The following is a 14109-nucleotide window of genomic DNA, read 5'->3' as shown; positions in this document are numbered from 1 at the left end:
AGGAACATAAAGGACATATTAGAGATCAAAACTATACTGTATGTGGGGGCAGCAAACTTAGATATGGTTAATTAATACTTTGTGTCTATTTTCACAGAAGTCAGTCAATACAATCATTGAAGTGGCAGAGAAAACGTGAAATATTGGCCATCCTGCTCATCCAATTGCTTAAGTCAATACATATCTTTAACTTATTTAACAAAGCCAGCTCCAACCTAATCAGTGAAGCATATAATGTGGTGAGGTTTGAACAAGTCCTGCCACAAAAATGCTTTACAGCTAACTAAACCACACCCATGACTTAGTTATCTGTCAAAAACAATGAATATCTGTGAATTTCTGTGGCATTCAGAAGTATTCAAAAACCTGGAGCTGGTTCAATGGCAGATTCTCCAATGTAAGTTAATTACAAGAAGTTAGTGATCTAGTGCTGGAATCCATCAGTATTCCATTTGTATAGTGTTGTTGGGGAAACCCCAAGAAACGTGTGGCAGGGAAGTCAAATATGCCAGCATGTTTCAAAAAAAAAATCTGGCCCATTAAATATGATAGAGGCAAAGAGAATATATTCAGGAGTCTGGCACTAATATATTGCCAGACACACTTAAAATGTTTCCCAGTATGTTAAGAGAAGCAAGGCAAAAAATAGTGAAGGCTCTGACTATATTTTACATTCCTCTCTGGATCCACGTGGCTGGCTTGGTACCACTGTTTAAAAAGGGAGAGAAAACAGCAGATCCGGTAATTGCGGGACAATAGGCCTCACATTGATGGTAAGCAAATCACAGGTTGTCCCCAGGTTATGGCAGGGTTCCATTCCTGTGAACTGTTTGTAACCCAGACAGTTTGCAAATTGGAAATGCAGATGCAAACTGAGTTCCCATGCAGCGGAAGATGCCTGCAGCCCAGCAGCAACTGCCAAGTGCATACTGCCAATCTCCCAAATGCTTGTTCATATGTATGGCCTGTACATAAGTTGGGCGTACATAAGCTGGGAAGGACCTGTCAAGAAAAATTCTGATGGACATTTTAAATCATTATTTTGAAAGACACAAATTAACCAATCAGTATGTATTGTAAAGGGAAGGTTGTGTATGACTAATTGTACTTTTGAAGAGGTTTTGATGAAGTCTACATGGAAATAATCAAGACAGTTGATAAAGTTCCATATGGCAGACTGGTCAGAAAAGTAAAAGATCTTGGAACCTAAAGAAAAGTAACTAACACCAGTGATGAACTACCTGACATAAGGAACTGTTGGAGGAGTCTTGGGTTGTATATTTTTTCAAAGAAAGATGAAGAGAACAGACTGGGTGGACAAATACATTTGGGGCTGTATGGCAGATTAGGTTGTGTTCCCCTTGGCTACACAGTTGGGGGATTGAAAGTCTCCTGCGTGGACCCTGACTTCACTATGTTCCTGTATCAGATAAAGATCTGGTAGCAGAATCAGCCAGTACTTGCATTTTAATTGCAGACTAAAACAAAGTAAAAATTTTAAGTTGTAAAGTATGAATTTAACAGTGCATGGCAAAACTGATGGGAATATATATTTCACTATATTTCAAATCATTCAACATATCAGAATCAATCTAAAATGCTGTTGATATCACCTGATACACTACCTGGAATACCTCCAGGAATACCACCTGGCACACCTCTTGCAATGTGAATGTTGGAGTGTTATATAAGATAACAGAGTATATTTTAACTTTTTAAACTTTTTAAAATTACTTATAATAACATTAATGCTTTTTTACTTAGATCTGAATATCAGAGATAGTTTAAAACCATTAAGTTGCCTCTCAGCTTTGACAGGACATATGCAAATCTGGTACATAAAATCCTGGAACAATAAAACAAAGGAGGAACCATTTGACCTTCTGAGTTGTCAGATCTTTGGTAGAATAATCTGACTAGTCCCGCTCCTCTGCTCTTTCTCTATAGCCCCAAGTTCCTTCCCATTTCAATTATTTATTCTAAATTCTTTTTAAAGTTAGCTACTGAATCTGCATTCCAAATGACAACTTACTTTTTTTTCCACAATCTTCCCAACATGTTATGATATCTTCAAAGATATTTGGTCATATAATCATTTGTCTGTTTCTGTGATCCCTTTAAAAGTGTATTATATTGTGCAGGTTCATTATTTTTCCTTTTGAAATTTATCAATCCTCTGCATTAAATTTCATTAATCTCAATATTAAACTTCAATTAATCCCAAAACTTTGGAGAAATGATTACCAAATTTCCAGTATAGTGTTGGCAAAATCCCAAGGAATGTCTGATGAAAAATTGTTTTTTTTTATTTTCATGTCCAAATAGCTGAGATGTAATTTTGGAATAATGTTGCCTTAGATTGAAAAACAATTTCATTGACTCTGACTTATGGCCAACTATGGAGCTCTGGCTCATATTTCAAATTCTGATGGAATGTGCAGTGGACATTGTTTATTTTATGGGTGTCCAACACTAAACAAGAACAGATTCTGAAAAATTAATTAAATGCTTTCAAAGTGTAGATTAATACTTATTTCTAATATGCTTATTTTTGTTAAGTATACAGTAAAATGAGAACTAATAGTAATATCTGGAAAATATTAGCCATCATAAAAACATCGTAACTAGGATAAAATTCTTTGTTTGATGATGGATTTTATTCTCATGTACATCCTGTAACCACCAAGCAGCTATTTCTTAAGGATATGGTATGCTCAGAATGCAAAAATAATGTTTTTGTAAATGACAAAAATAGAAAGTGTTACCTCTATATTTAGCGGCTTTAGCTGCTGCATATCCACCTACAATGATAGAAGATTGAAAAGTTATAACTCAGCAAAGACCAGTTACATAGAACGTAGAACAATGATCAACAACATTGCGTCACTTCAGATAACCACCACTTCTGAAAAAAAATCAATATTAATGCAGTATATTCCAAAACAAAAATCAAAGTATGGAAATCTTTATAATCACATAAAATATGGAAGTATTTAATCCTGTTGGTAGGTCATTGGCTTGAAACATTAACTTGGTTTCTTTTTCCAAAAGCTGCTTCCTGACCTGCTGAGTATTTCCAGCATTTTCTGTTTTCATATGAAACATGGAAACACTTTCACCTGTTAGTTCCCATCTAATAGACATAAATTATCATGGATGTGTAGGAAAATCATACTATACTTTGCTTAAAAAAAAATGAAACAGGAAATGAATATATCCCACAAAACTGATTGCGATGGTTAATTAATTTAAAGAAAAACTTACTGAGTATCTTGCTGTGCTTGAACATCTGTGAGGCTGCTATTAGTTCCCCAGCTCATTGGATGCTCCAGGAATCATTTCCCAGGAATTGTTAACTAATTCAGTGTCTAAGAAGTCGCATGTGGATTCATGTCATCACGTGTGAAATTTCACCACTCCGTCACACATTTGAAATTGATGTGGGATGTAGATACTGCAGCTAAGGCAGGGCTTGTGTTTCTAAGAGTTAATGATGCTGATCCTATTGCAGTCTTTGCTGAGGAGCAAATGCCACATCTTAAACTGTATTGCTATGGAGTTTCTAACTTTCTATTTCAAGGAAAACTTTATGGATATGTTCTTGAATAAAATATTGTGAATGAACTTTGAACCATCACATTGTTGACTTGTTCTTAAGTGCGTTATAACCAATTAATTACTTGTAAAGTGAAGTTACTGTTTGATTTAGTTTAATGGTGAAGCAAATTTGCACAAAGCCCAATAAATAATAAGGTAGCCAATTATCTTATTTCATCACTTACCCTAGCTAAAGGAAGAAAACTATATGGTCTTCATCAAATAATGTTCAGGGATGTTTTGTATTATTTTGTATGACTACATCAAGATAATTTAAAATCTTATCGCAAACAGGGCATTTTCAACAACATAGCAATGTACTGAAATGTTGGTCTAGATCATAATGTGAAGTACTAGAAAAGGGCTTAAAATTACCAATGCTGCTTTCTGTTTTTCACATGAAAAAAAAAGTGACCAGCAGTGAAAAATCAACTGCATTTCTTGGATTCTCAGTTTTAACATCCAAAGCCTACTATAACTTAAATGGTGTATTGGCTGACAATGCCAGATGGTGAGTCATATGCTTTGACAATTAATTATTCTTTCATTATAAATATAATTAATTATATTTTTATTCAAGAACACATCCATAAGGTTTTCTTAGAAATAGAAACTTAGAAACTCCATTGCAATAGACAAAAATATTCTCACTGCACTCTTATGTGCAAGAGTGCCTCTTGGTTTAATTCCAAAATCACTGAGCAATAATTGTAATACATTCCTATCAATATAGTATATATAACTGATTCTTAACCATAATCTTGAATAGAGTGAACTAGATAAAAGGTTTATTACTTGCAGAATCCTTTTCAGGCAACTTTCCTTAACAGATTAATTAACATAGTGCTGGTCTTAACTGATTTAATAATACAATCTTAAGTAACTTTGTTACAAAGGGCAAAATAACACAAGTGCTAACCAAGGAACCTGCTCTGATTGCTCAGAAATAATAGTGAAATATTTAAAAATATTAACATTTAAGAAATAATGTCGTGTTATTGGCAGTCACTTTTGTAGTTGTGAAGAAATACTCGAAGAGGGAAAAGAAAGCAAAACTAAAAATCTAATGCAATGCATCAAAATTATACACGAGCTTCAGATACAATTTAAAAATTATAAATGAAAAAAGTCATAATAATTATAACATTGTGGAAGGAAGGAATTTTGATCAGTGGATGATCATGCTATTGCCTATGCCAGTTATTTTAGCTGTATTTCCTGTTATTATATTTCTTTGGTTGCATACTCTTACATAAGTCTTCCATTATGCAGGCAATTGAATATTTCGTGCTGTTCTGCGTCCATTATTGTGGCTTGCCCTATCTGTTTTTCATGTGACAAGATACTTCCTGGCACCCTCTCGATGGGACTCTTGTAGTTAAGACCAAACAAAATTGTGAATCATCTGGCACAAATTCTTTGTGAACTTGGGCCAGAGACATTGCTGAACTTTGGTTCCAGTGTCTGTGGCAACTTCTCAAAGCTGCTACAATGCAGCCAAGTCACAGGATGGTACTTCTTTCAAAAACACTTCAAGTTCTGAAGAACATAATAATATTTGGAAAAATATATCTACCATGTGGAAACCATTGTAATCAGTACTGCAATATCTAAATTGCATGAAAATAAATTTAAATGTACCCATTGAGAAGATTTGTTTTGCAATAATAATTTTATACTTTTACAAATTACACAAGTTGAAAGATTTACCTACATATTTGACAGGTTTAGCTCCCTCTGTACTGACATGAGAATAGATGGAATGGAACATTGAGCAACATTATGAAGGAATCCAACCACTTTATTTCAGATATGATGCATTTCTGAAATAATGAATTGTAATGCAAATTGATCAAAATCCAACATAGTAACTTTAAGATGATAAAATTCAAGATAAGAAATGACTACTGTCCATTAAATTCTACCCTTACGCACACTATCCTCGTTATTCATGAGAGGTAGGATTATGGGCTTCCTGAGCATAGTAGAAATATGTAAATATCACTAAGGCTGCAATGTCAACCCCTCCATGGATATGACTGCTTCTAGGTATGTTTCAGCTTTAATATATCAGCTTATCATGACCCTGACCCCAGTTCCGGCCACACACTATTAACATTTCACTACCTGCCAGCTCAAGGTATCAGCTGCAATCCATCTCATGATAAACAAGATTCATGGCACACCTCAGGAGATGGCTCTGGAGGAATGCAAAATGTTCACAAACACTCCCATTAATATATAACTGACCTTACAACTATGCAAATCCACTGATAGTAAAACAGCAAATAATGAGTTCACACATTCAATTTATCCTGGATTAACAGAAAGTCCTGGAATGTATATGATGTTATAATTGTTTGTGTTTGTAATGAACTGAAACAGAAAATGCAGAAGTCTCACTAAATAGGCCAAGGTGGCTACTGAGAACAGTTTGATATCTAGTGGGCTGGACCACCAACAGAAATCTCTTACTCAATGATTGTTCCAGGAACCTTTGGGAGTCTTTGCCTGGAACACTGCATATGTGAACTGGTGTATTTAGGTGTTGTTTGCTTGGTGGTGAAATAAAACATGGGGTACGTTGAGAGTGAGCGAGTGAGTGAGCGAGTGTGTGTGTGTGTGTGTGCGGTGCACATGGTATCACATTGGAAATGCATTAATCCTGCTAAGGACAGAATGCTGAACCAGATGTATGTGCTGGGATTTGTACTAGAAGCTGAATTGACCTGTGATCTCCTAGGAGATGAATTTATTCCAGCATTCCACAATGTCAGTCATCATCACTGGTGCCTCAACCTGGAGGCAGTACACCTGTATAGAAGGTCTCATTTGTATATACTGTCAATGACTGGAGCCTTTTCCAGTCAAAAGGAAAAAAGACACCCATTAGGGTGAAAGAAATCACCCATTACACACGTATCACTGAGCTGCTATTCCCCAGTCAGACATCTGTACAGAGTCACACATTGAGGCTTTCCAAAAGTACACATATCAGTACTTTTTAGTCCATAAACCGAAACATATTGTAATGTGACAGTAGCACGTTTATGTGGCTTCTATATATAGTTGTCCCCAGGTTATTAACACCCTACTTATGTACATCCCTTAGAAATGAATGATGCACATAAATTCAAAAATCCAACTTATGTTCACACATTCGATCCTATGAATGGCAGTTTCCCACACGCACTGGGCAAATGAATACAGCTGAGTAGAAGAGAACTCAAGTCTTCCACTACGCCAGTTATCTTGAGAGTGAAATATTGAGAGCAGTAAAGTACAAATTTCTTGAGGAACTCAGCTGGTTAGGTAACATAAGTGAAGGCAACAGATAGCTTCCATATTGAGATAAGTGTTTTTGATTCCTTACATGTACTGTGCTGTATAATTTTTTACAGTAGTTTTCCATTAACATGCCTCCTAAAAGTAAAAAAGATACACATGATGCTAATGCATCTAAGTGAAGGAAAAACATCACAATGGAAATTAAAATGGATATAATTAAATGATCTGAAAAGGGAGAAATGACATTCAAAATTGGCAAAGTGTTGGGTTTCAATCATTCAATGGTAAGTACCATCATAAAGGACAAGGCATGCATCCTTGAACATGTTAAAGGGATAATCCTGATGCAGGCTACCATCATTACAAAGCAATAAAGTGGTTTGATAATTGAGATGGAAATACTGTTGGTGATTTGGCTACCATTTCAATTGACTTTGTGCACGTGTAGACATGTGTTCAGACTTATGGACAAATTCGACTTGTGGATGTCTGTAAACACAGAACCCATGACCCGGCGACGATCTGTACGAAGTATCATTGGAGTATCAAGCTAAGGAGGTTTGATACAAGCCTTTGCAGAGTCAGGAACATGACTCCTAATTCTGGAGGAATCATCCTTTGGCTGCAATGTAGATATATGGTGAAAGGTTGTAATGTGGAGCATGATCAATCACTTGGACTGTTTTCAGGCCTCATTAAAAACTCTTGTATACCACAAATTTCTGTATAGTAGCGCTAACCATTGCAAATCATTAACTATAGTCTAAGCTCTGCTGTTTGCCACAGGTACCCAATAGCCTCTTAAAATTATCCCAAATTTAGTTAATTACAGAAATATGCAGTGTCATAGTTGGTAATTGTTCTCACTAGTATTTAGTCCATGCTGAGTAATCCTTCAAAGAAATATGTATTTCAACTTAATTAGGGTCAAAATCAGAGAAACCAAAATGTATCATGAAGAGATGAAATTCCATGATACATATTAGTGGAGAGATGAAATTTGAGCACCAATAAGTTGTTGCAGGCCCACCTAGTACATATTTCTTTTCCATACAGGGTTTCCATACAGAAGGAGACAAGTTACTCTGGAAAGACAACCTTGTGGCTCCAGGGAACATAAAGAGTCATCTGAGGAGCAGGAACAGGCTTGGGGCACTAGCTGAACCTGAAGAAGATGAGCACATTATATCAGTGTGCCTGTCCACACAAGGCATACCTCAGATACTGGCACCAATATAAGGGATTGCAGTCAGGTAGGAAGGAAAGGAGAGCAATTGTCTTGGCTGGACAAAGATTTTGAGCCAAATCAGTAGTGCTAGTCTATGGGGATCAAAGCCTCATTATAAGGAAGGTTTCCGGACATGATTATTGGTTGGGTAAGATGCATAGTGCAGTATCAGGTCTGTCAGATTGGCTCCATGAGATGCATAGGAACAGGGAGGAATCCATAAGCAGCTTCTCTTAGGAATTTGTATAGAGCTGGGGGAGACTCCTTGAAAGTAAATCATGCTTTGGTGACAGATAATGCCTAGCATTGCTTGAATCATATAGTTGAGAGCTACAACGTCATCTTTTCCTTCACAGAATCTATGTTCTAGCAATAGCACCACCAGTGTATGTGCCTGTAATGCGTAATATGTAATCTTTTCACTGTAAAGGTAAAGATCGATCAGCAAATTGGTTGTAGCAGCTTTGCATGGTGCTAAGTACATTCCTTGCTCAACCGGAACTATGATCTATATATGACCTATATAGATATTGATCTTAAATATCTATTAGTATACATGACTGTGTATTCTTAAATAGGCCGTTTGATGAGCACCTGGAAAATTTCTAAATGTAAAGGTCTGCTTGCAATGAACGTATTTGTTCTTTGACATATGCCACATGGAAACAAGTTTTAATTGCAACAAAAGTTGATGAATATATAAGGAAGGCTCAGATTTAAGAGTGAGCTGTCTGTTGAGTAATCATTCAGGTCATTGAATACTCAAGGACAACTGGCCCCTTGAAGAATGCTTAGAATGCTGAGTGTTTCTAAGCCCATGTTTTTTTCTCAATTCCATGAAGCAACTCATGAAAAGACTAAGTTTATTTGGTCCGTTAGGTCATCCAAGTGAAACAATATGTATCTATCATTTTATCCAGATGATCCAAAACATGCCAGAAGCGATTAATTGCACATGGACTAAAAACAGAAAACTTTGGAAATACTCAGCAGGTCAGGCAACAGCTGTGGAATAAGAAGCACAGTTAATATTTCAGGTCAAACACCCTAATTAATCATGAAGTGGTTAGTGTTTGATGCAGTTAAAAGCAGAAGTGTATTGTCACAATTAAATTGCTTCTAAGAAAGAACAATCCTTTTCTCTTCATCAGATAGTACATTGTTTGGATCCCTTTGAACCACTAGACCACAAATGTTTTAAATCTGATTAGGAGGGTGGCATACCCAACATTCATCATAATAGCAGGCACTTCCAGATGGCAATGTGTATATGCTTTCCAATAATAGGCATGGAGAACTGCAGATTGTTGAAAAAATGAGAGTGGAGCAAACAAAATTCTCAACCATTGACCACTGAAGCCAGGGCCTCCAATATTGGAGTCTCCCAGTTCCAAAATGGAGAGATCATGGATTCCAAATCTCTTCTCGGAAAATTTGCACCACCTTGGTTTTTTGTCAGACCTGGTCAAGCCACAAACATAGCTTAAGGACACGAGAAAAAAGGAGCAGGAGTAGACCACTGGCCGACCTATCCAAGGCCTGAACGCCTCTTTTGTGCCAGTTCATCATCACGTTCAATTCTCCAGTGTTTCAAATATTTATTTATCTCCTCTTGAAATACCTCCATTGATCTAATTTCCATAATCCTCCTGGATAGAGAATTCCAAAGATTCACTACCCTCTGCAAGAAGAAATTCTTATACACCTTGGATTTAAATGACTGACCCCTTATTTTGTAACTATGTCCCTTCATTCAAGACTCTCCCTCCAGTGGAAATGTTTCCACATCTACCCTCTCATGCCCCGTTAAGATCTTTGTAGATATCTTTAAGAATACCTCTCATTATCCCAAACTCCAGAGAATACAGTACAACTGCAACATGGATACAAAGTACAAGACTAACACTATCAGACAATTATAAAACAAACAAAAATACAACTTTTCAGTTGCCTGAAACTCATTGAAATAACTCTCATATATTATTATTATAGATCAAATTACCTAGAAGTCCTCCAGGGACACCTACTGGAAAGCCTCTAGTTAATACACCTGGAACGCCTCCTGGTACTCCTCCTGGAATGCCAGGACAGGACATTTATAATCATCATCATATCAAATTGTACAATCCAAACAGCATAATATTTGTACTTAATACATTGCAATATTACTAAGACATCCTGTAACAAATCTCAAGTTTCCCATTTCACTTACCATGAGGGCACAATGAAAAAGTTCAACTATGTTCTGAACATAGAAAATACTATTGCACCATGCCTTTAAGAGCTCCGTGTTAATATGACGGTCATCACAAAAAACACATGAGTAACAGCAAGTTACAAACATAGGAACAGGAGGAAACCACTTGGTTTCTCAAGCCATTGTATTGTTAAATTTGCACAAGGCTGATCAATGCTTCAAATCTATTCTACAGATTTGATCATGATAGTTTAATACTCTTATTAAACAAAATCATGAACCTCTGTTTGAATTTCAATGGACCCAATATCTACATACAGATTTTGGAGACACAGAATACCAAATTTCCACTACACTGTGTAAAGGTCACTTCCTATTTGAAGGGCAAAAAACTAATTATAAGGTTACGCTACATAACTTATGAATAATCTCACTGATTCTAATTATTGTCTAATTGTACTTTAAATTGGAATGGGCAGGCAAATGTGCATTATTTGCACAATCCTTCTCTTGCAACATTCCTTGGCAATTATCTGAATCCAAGGGTGCTTGTGTTTACTGGTACATTAAAATCTAAAATAAATGTGCTAAAAAGCATATTATTCTATAGCGGTTCTTCATGAGAAGTCAGCTGCATGTGCCTGAAAATAGGATTTACTGTTTATGTCTAGCAAATTTTAAAATAAAATGTTGGCAAAGCAATAATTTAAAGGAAATTATCAAAATAATTGACACCAGCTTCAAATACAACGAGAAAGTAAGTGGTTAATATATCATGAATAAAATAATTCACAATAAGTAGAACTGAGGAAGGGAAGACATTGAGCGTTTCCTGACCCTTCTACTGCTTCTGCAGACTTCTGAAATCTGATAGTGCATCATTTTTTTTATTTTGACATTCCATTAAGCACTTAGCTACAGGCTTTCAAACATTTTATCTTGGACTACGTCCATGATTATGACTTTCATTTCTTGTTTTTCATGTGGTGAGATATCTCTTAGCTTCTCTCTAAACAAAATCCTTGCAATTAAGACCAGGCAAATTGTGCTTGAACTACAAATTCCCTGTGCACTCTGATAATGAATATGGTTTGGTTTATGGAACTATAACCTCAAATCAGGAAGCAACTTCTCACAGTCAAACTCTATGCTGTCAAATTGCAGGTTGATTTTTTTAAATGACTCTTTAGTATTATTAATTACGTGGTAAATTGGGAAGAGTTGATTGCAGTATTCTGACAAGTTTACCTTCTGCAAGTTTGTAACTAGATTTGAAATGTACTTTTGATGAAATTAATTATTATGGTACATTTTGTACTTCCGTGAAGAACTTCAGCATTAAATTTTTTGGTTACTCACACAGTAATAGTTTGATACAACCTATGAAGTTAGAAAGATTTACCTCCAAATTTAGCAGCCTTAGCTGCAGCATATCCATCTATAATAACAAGGGATTGACAAATTATGACAGAGTAGAAAGCAGGTACATACAGATTAGAAAATCAATAAATAATAATATTAATAGCACCACCTCATTTCAGAACAGCTAATTTTTTGACAAGTTGCAATTTGTTCAAATTCAACTAAACAAGTGCATTAATCTTTAATAATACAAAATGGAATAAGAAAAGGCTATTTGTTCAGTAAATGTTATTCCATAAGCAAATCACTGACAGAATTAATAATGGGAAATGAAATGGAAGAGTCATTAAACATATCTATTATTTGTATTTTAGAGTAGACAACTTTAATAGTATCCCAGAAATAGTAGATAAAGGGACTATAATTATCATTGAAGAAAAAGTACATGACTAACTAAAGGGTATTCAAACTAAAGGCCATCAAATCACTGGACCTGGTGTCCTTCATCTTAGGGCTTTAAAAAAGGTGGCTGCAGAAAGTGGATACATTGATAGTCCTTTTCCAAAATTCTGTAGAGTCTGGAAAGGGTTTAGCAGATAGAAACAGCAGGTATTACACAACCATTCAAGAATGGAAAGAAAGGGGAAGCTTAAACTTATGAGCTAGTTGGCCCAAAATAAGTTATGGGGAAAATTCTGGAACTATTATTAATGAAATAATAATCAGAACTTAGGAACCATACTTAGCTCATCTCTACTTTTCCTTGAGGTCCACAAGAAGGACTGTCCTGCTGGAACAGCTTGTTCTGGTCCCATGGATGAAAGGTCATCAATGTGAAACATTAATGTTTTTCTCTCCTCAGATGCTGCCTGATCTGCTGTTTTCTGCAGCATTTTAGAACGTAGAACATAGACCAGTACAGCGATGGACAGGCCACTTGGTCCATGATGTTGTGCCGATCTTGATGCCAATCAATACTAAATGTCCTCTTCCTGTGTATCATCCATATCCCTCCATTCCCTTCATATTCATGTGTCTCTCTAAAAGCCTCTTAAACTCCACCAAACTGCCACCTCCATGACTACCCTGGTAACCCATTCCAGATACCTAGCACTCTTTGTGTAAAAAACCTCCCCCCTCATCTTAAAAGCATGTCCTCTGGTGTTTGACATTTCTACCCTCAGGAAAAGATTCTACTGTTTCTATTGTTATATGAGAGAGGATAAGCTGGCCTGTGTAGAATCAAAACAACAGCACCAGTTAAATCAATATTATATCTGTAGAGAACAGCCTGCTGGTTCATTACACAGGTCAGCACATTCCTTACTTCTGTGTCTGTACCCTGCAATCCTGGACTTAACAGGGATGGTTCTGCAACATATGGAGTTGAAGGGACAGGTACACTTTATATCTGGCCCTTTAGTGCTGTTCTATAATTGATTTGGATAGGGGTCACTGATCTAGTTGGAAAAGGTAAGTGAAGCCAAGTGTTTTCACCTTTATTGTAATTAATATTCATTATTTTAATTTAATCAGTTAAATGAGTTCTTGAATTTTCTTTTACTTTTTGAAATATATTTTAGATGTCTCTACATGTCACAGGTTATCAGAGCAATTTAGAGGCCATGGAAAAGGCCTTTAATATTATGGCCTGTGAGGAGGTCATGAGGGCAATTTGAGGACAGAGCCTTAGATTTCACTGCTGGATACCTACCCTGCTTTCATGGCTTGCTTTGCCTTGTGAAAAGACTGCAGCAGTAAGGCCTTTAGGAGATTGGGAACTGCATCACAACATGACTGCTACCACGGGATCCCATGGGAGATATAGGCCAGATTAAGCACGATCTAACCAATTTTTGTCCTGTCGATGTCTTCCAGCAGACATTGTGTGTGCATCTACTTATGGTTTCTAGTGTACCACATCAGAAATATATTTGTAAGTCATGGACAGTATCATATACGTAACTGTCTAAAGAACAGTCATGACCAAGTCCATTTACACTTCTTGACCTACCAAAGAACTGGAGACTTTAAGTACCAAGAAAAAAATATGTTTTTCATCTTTCAGAAGAAACCTATTAAAACTTCCAAGTTTGGCTGAAAAGGCTGTCCTTAAAAAAATCAATTTATTACATTCTCTAGATGATCTAAAGTACTTTAACCAATGAAATACTCCTGAAGTGAAGTTACCATGGCATGTAGTTAAGTGGAAAAGATAATTTCTACAGGGCAAAGTTTCACTAATAAACAAATAAATTATTTCTTTGGTTGCTTTGTCTGCAATGGGTGTTTTCCCAACTACTCATTTTATGATGCCATGTGGTTTCACTGTGAATCATTAGATCAGGGCAGTGGTGCATTGAAATTTCAGTACTAGAATGGGCTTGAGCATAAAGGTGCTGCTTGCCTATTGCTGATTAGAAAATCTTAACACAGA

General features: G+C 36.1%; 1 protein-coding gene across 22 annotated transcripts in view; it reads right to left on the bottom strand.

Moving 5' to 3' along the window:
* elna (elastin a) overlaps nucleotides 1–14109 on the bottom strand; it is a 168846-nt gene that overhangs the window by 50251 nt on the left and 104486 nt on the right. For 21 of the 22 annotated variants that reach the window (XM_052035703.1, XM_052035692.1, XM_052035701.1 and 18 more), the window contains 3 exons: nucleotides 11713–11748; nucleotides 10116–10187; nucleotides 2766–2801 (listed from right to left, as the gene is read on the bottom strand). In XM_052035703.1, coding sequence (XP_051891663.1) covers nucleotides 2766–2801; nucleotides 10116–10187; nucleotides 11713–11748 — 144 coding nt within the window. The remainder of the gene's footprint in view (nucleotides 1–2765; nucleotides 2802–10115; nucleotides 10188–11712; nucleotides 11749–14109) is intronic. The other variant, XM_052035710.1, reaches the window with a different exon arrangement.

The sequence above is a fragment of the Pristis pectinata genome, chromosome 21, assembly GCF_009764475.1.
Source record: "Pristis pectinata isolate sPriPec2 chromosome 21, sPriPec2.1.pri, whole genome shotgun sequence".
NCBI classification, from domain to species: domain Eukaryota; kingdom Metazoa; phylum Chordata; class Chondrichthyes; order Rhinopristiformes; family Pristidae; genus Pristis; species Pristis pectinata.
The sequence above is the reverse complement of the archived record's forward strand: the minus strand, read 5'-3'. Positions and strand labels throughout refer to the sequence as shown.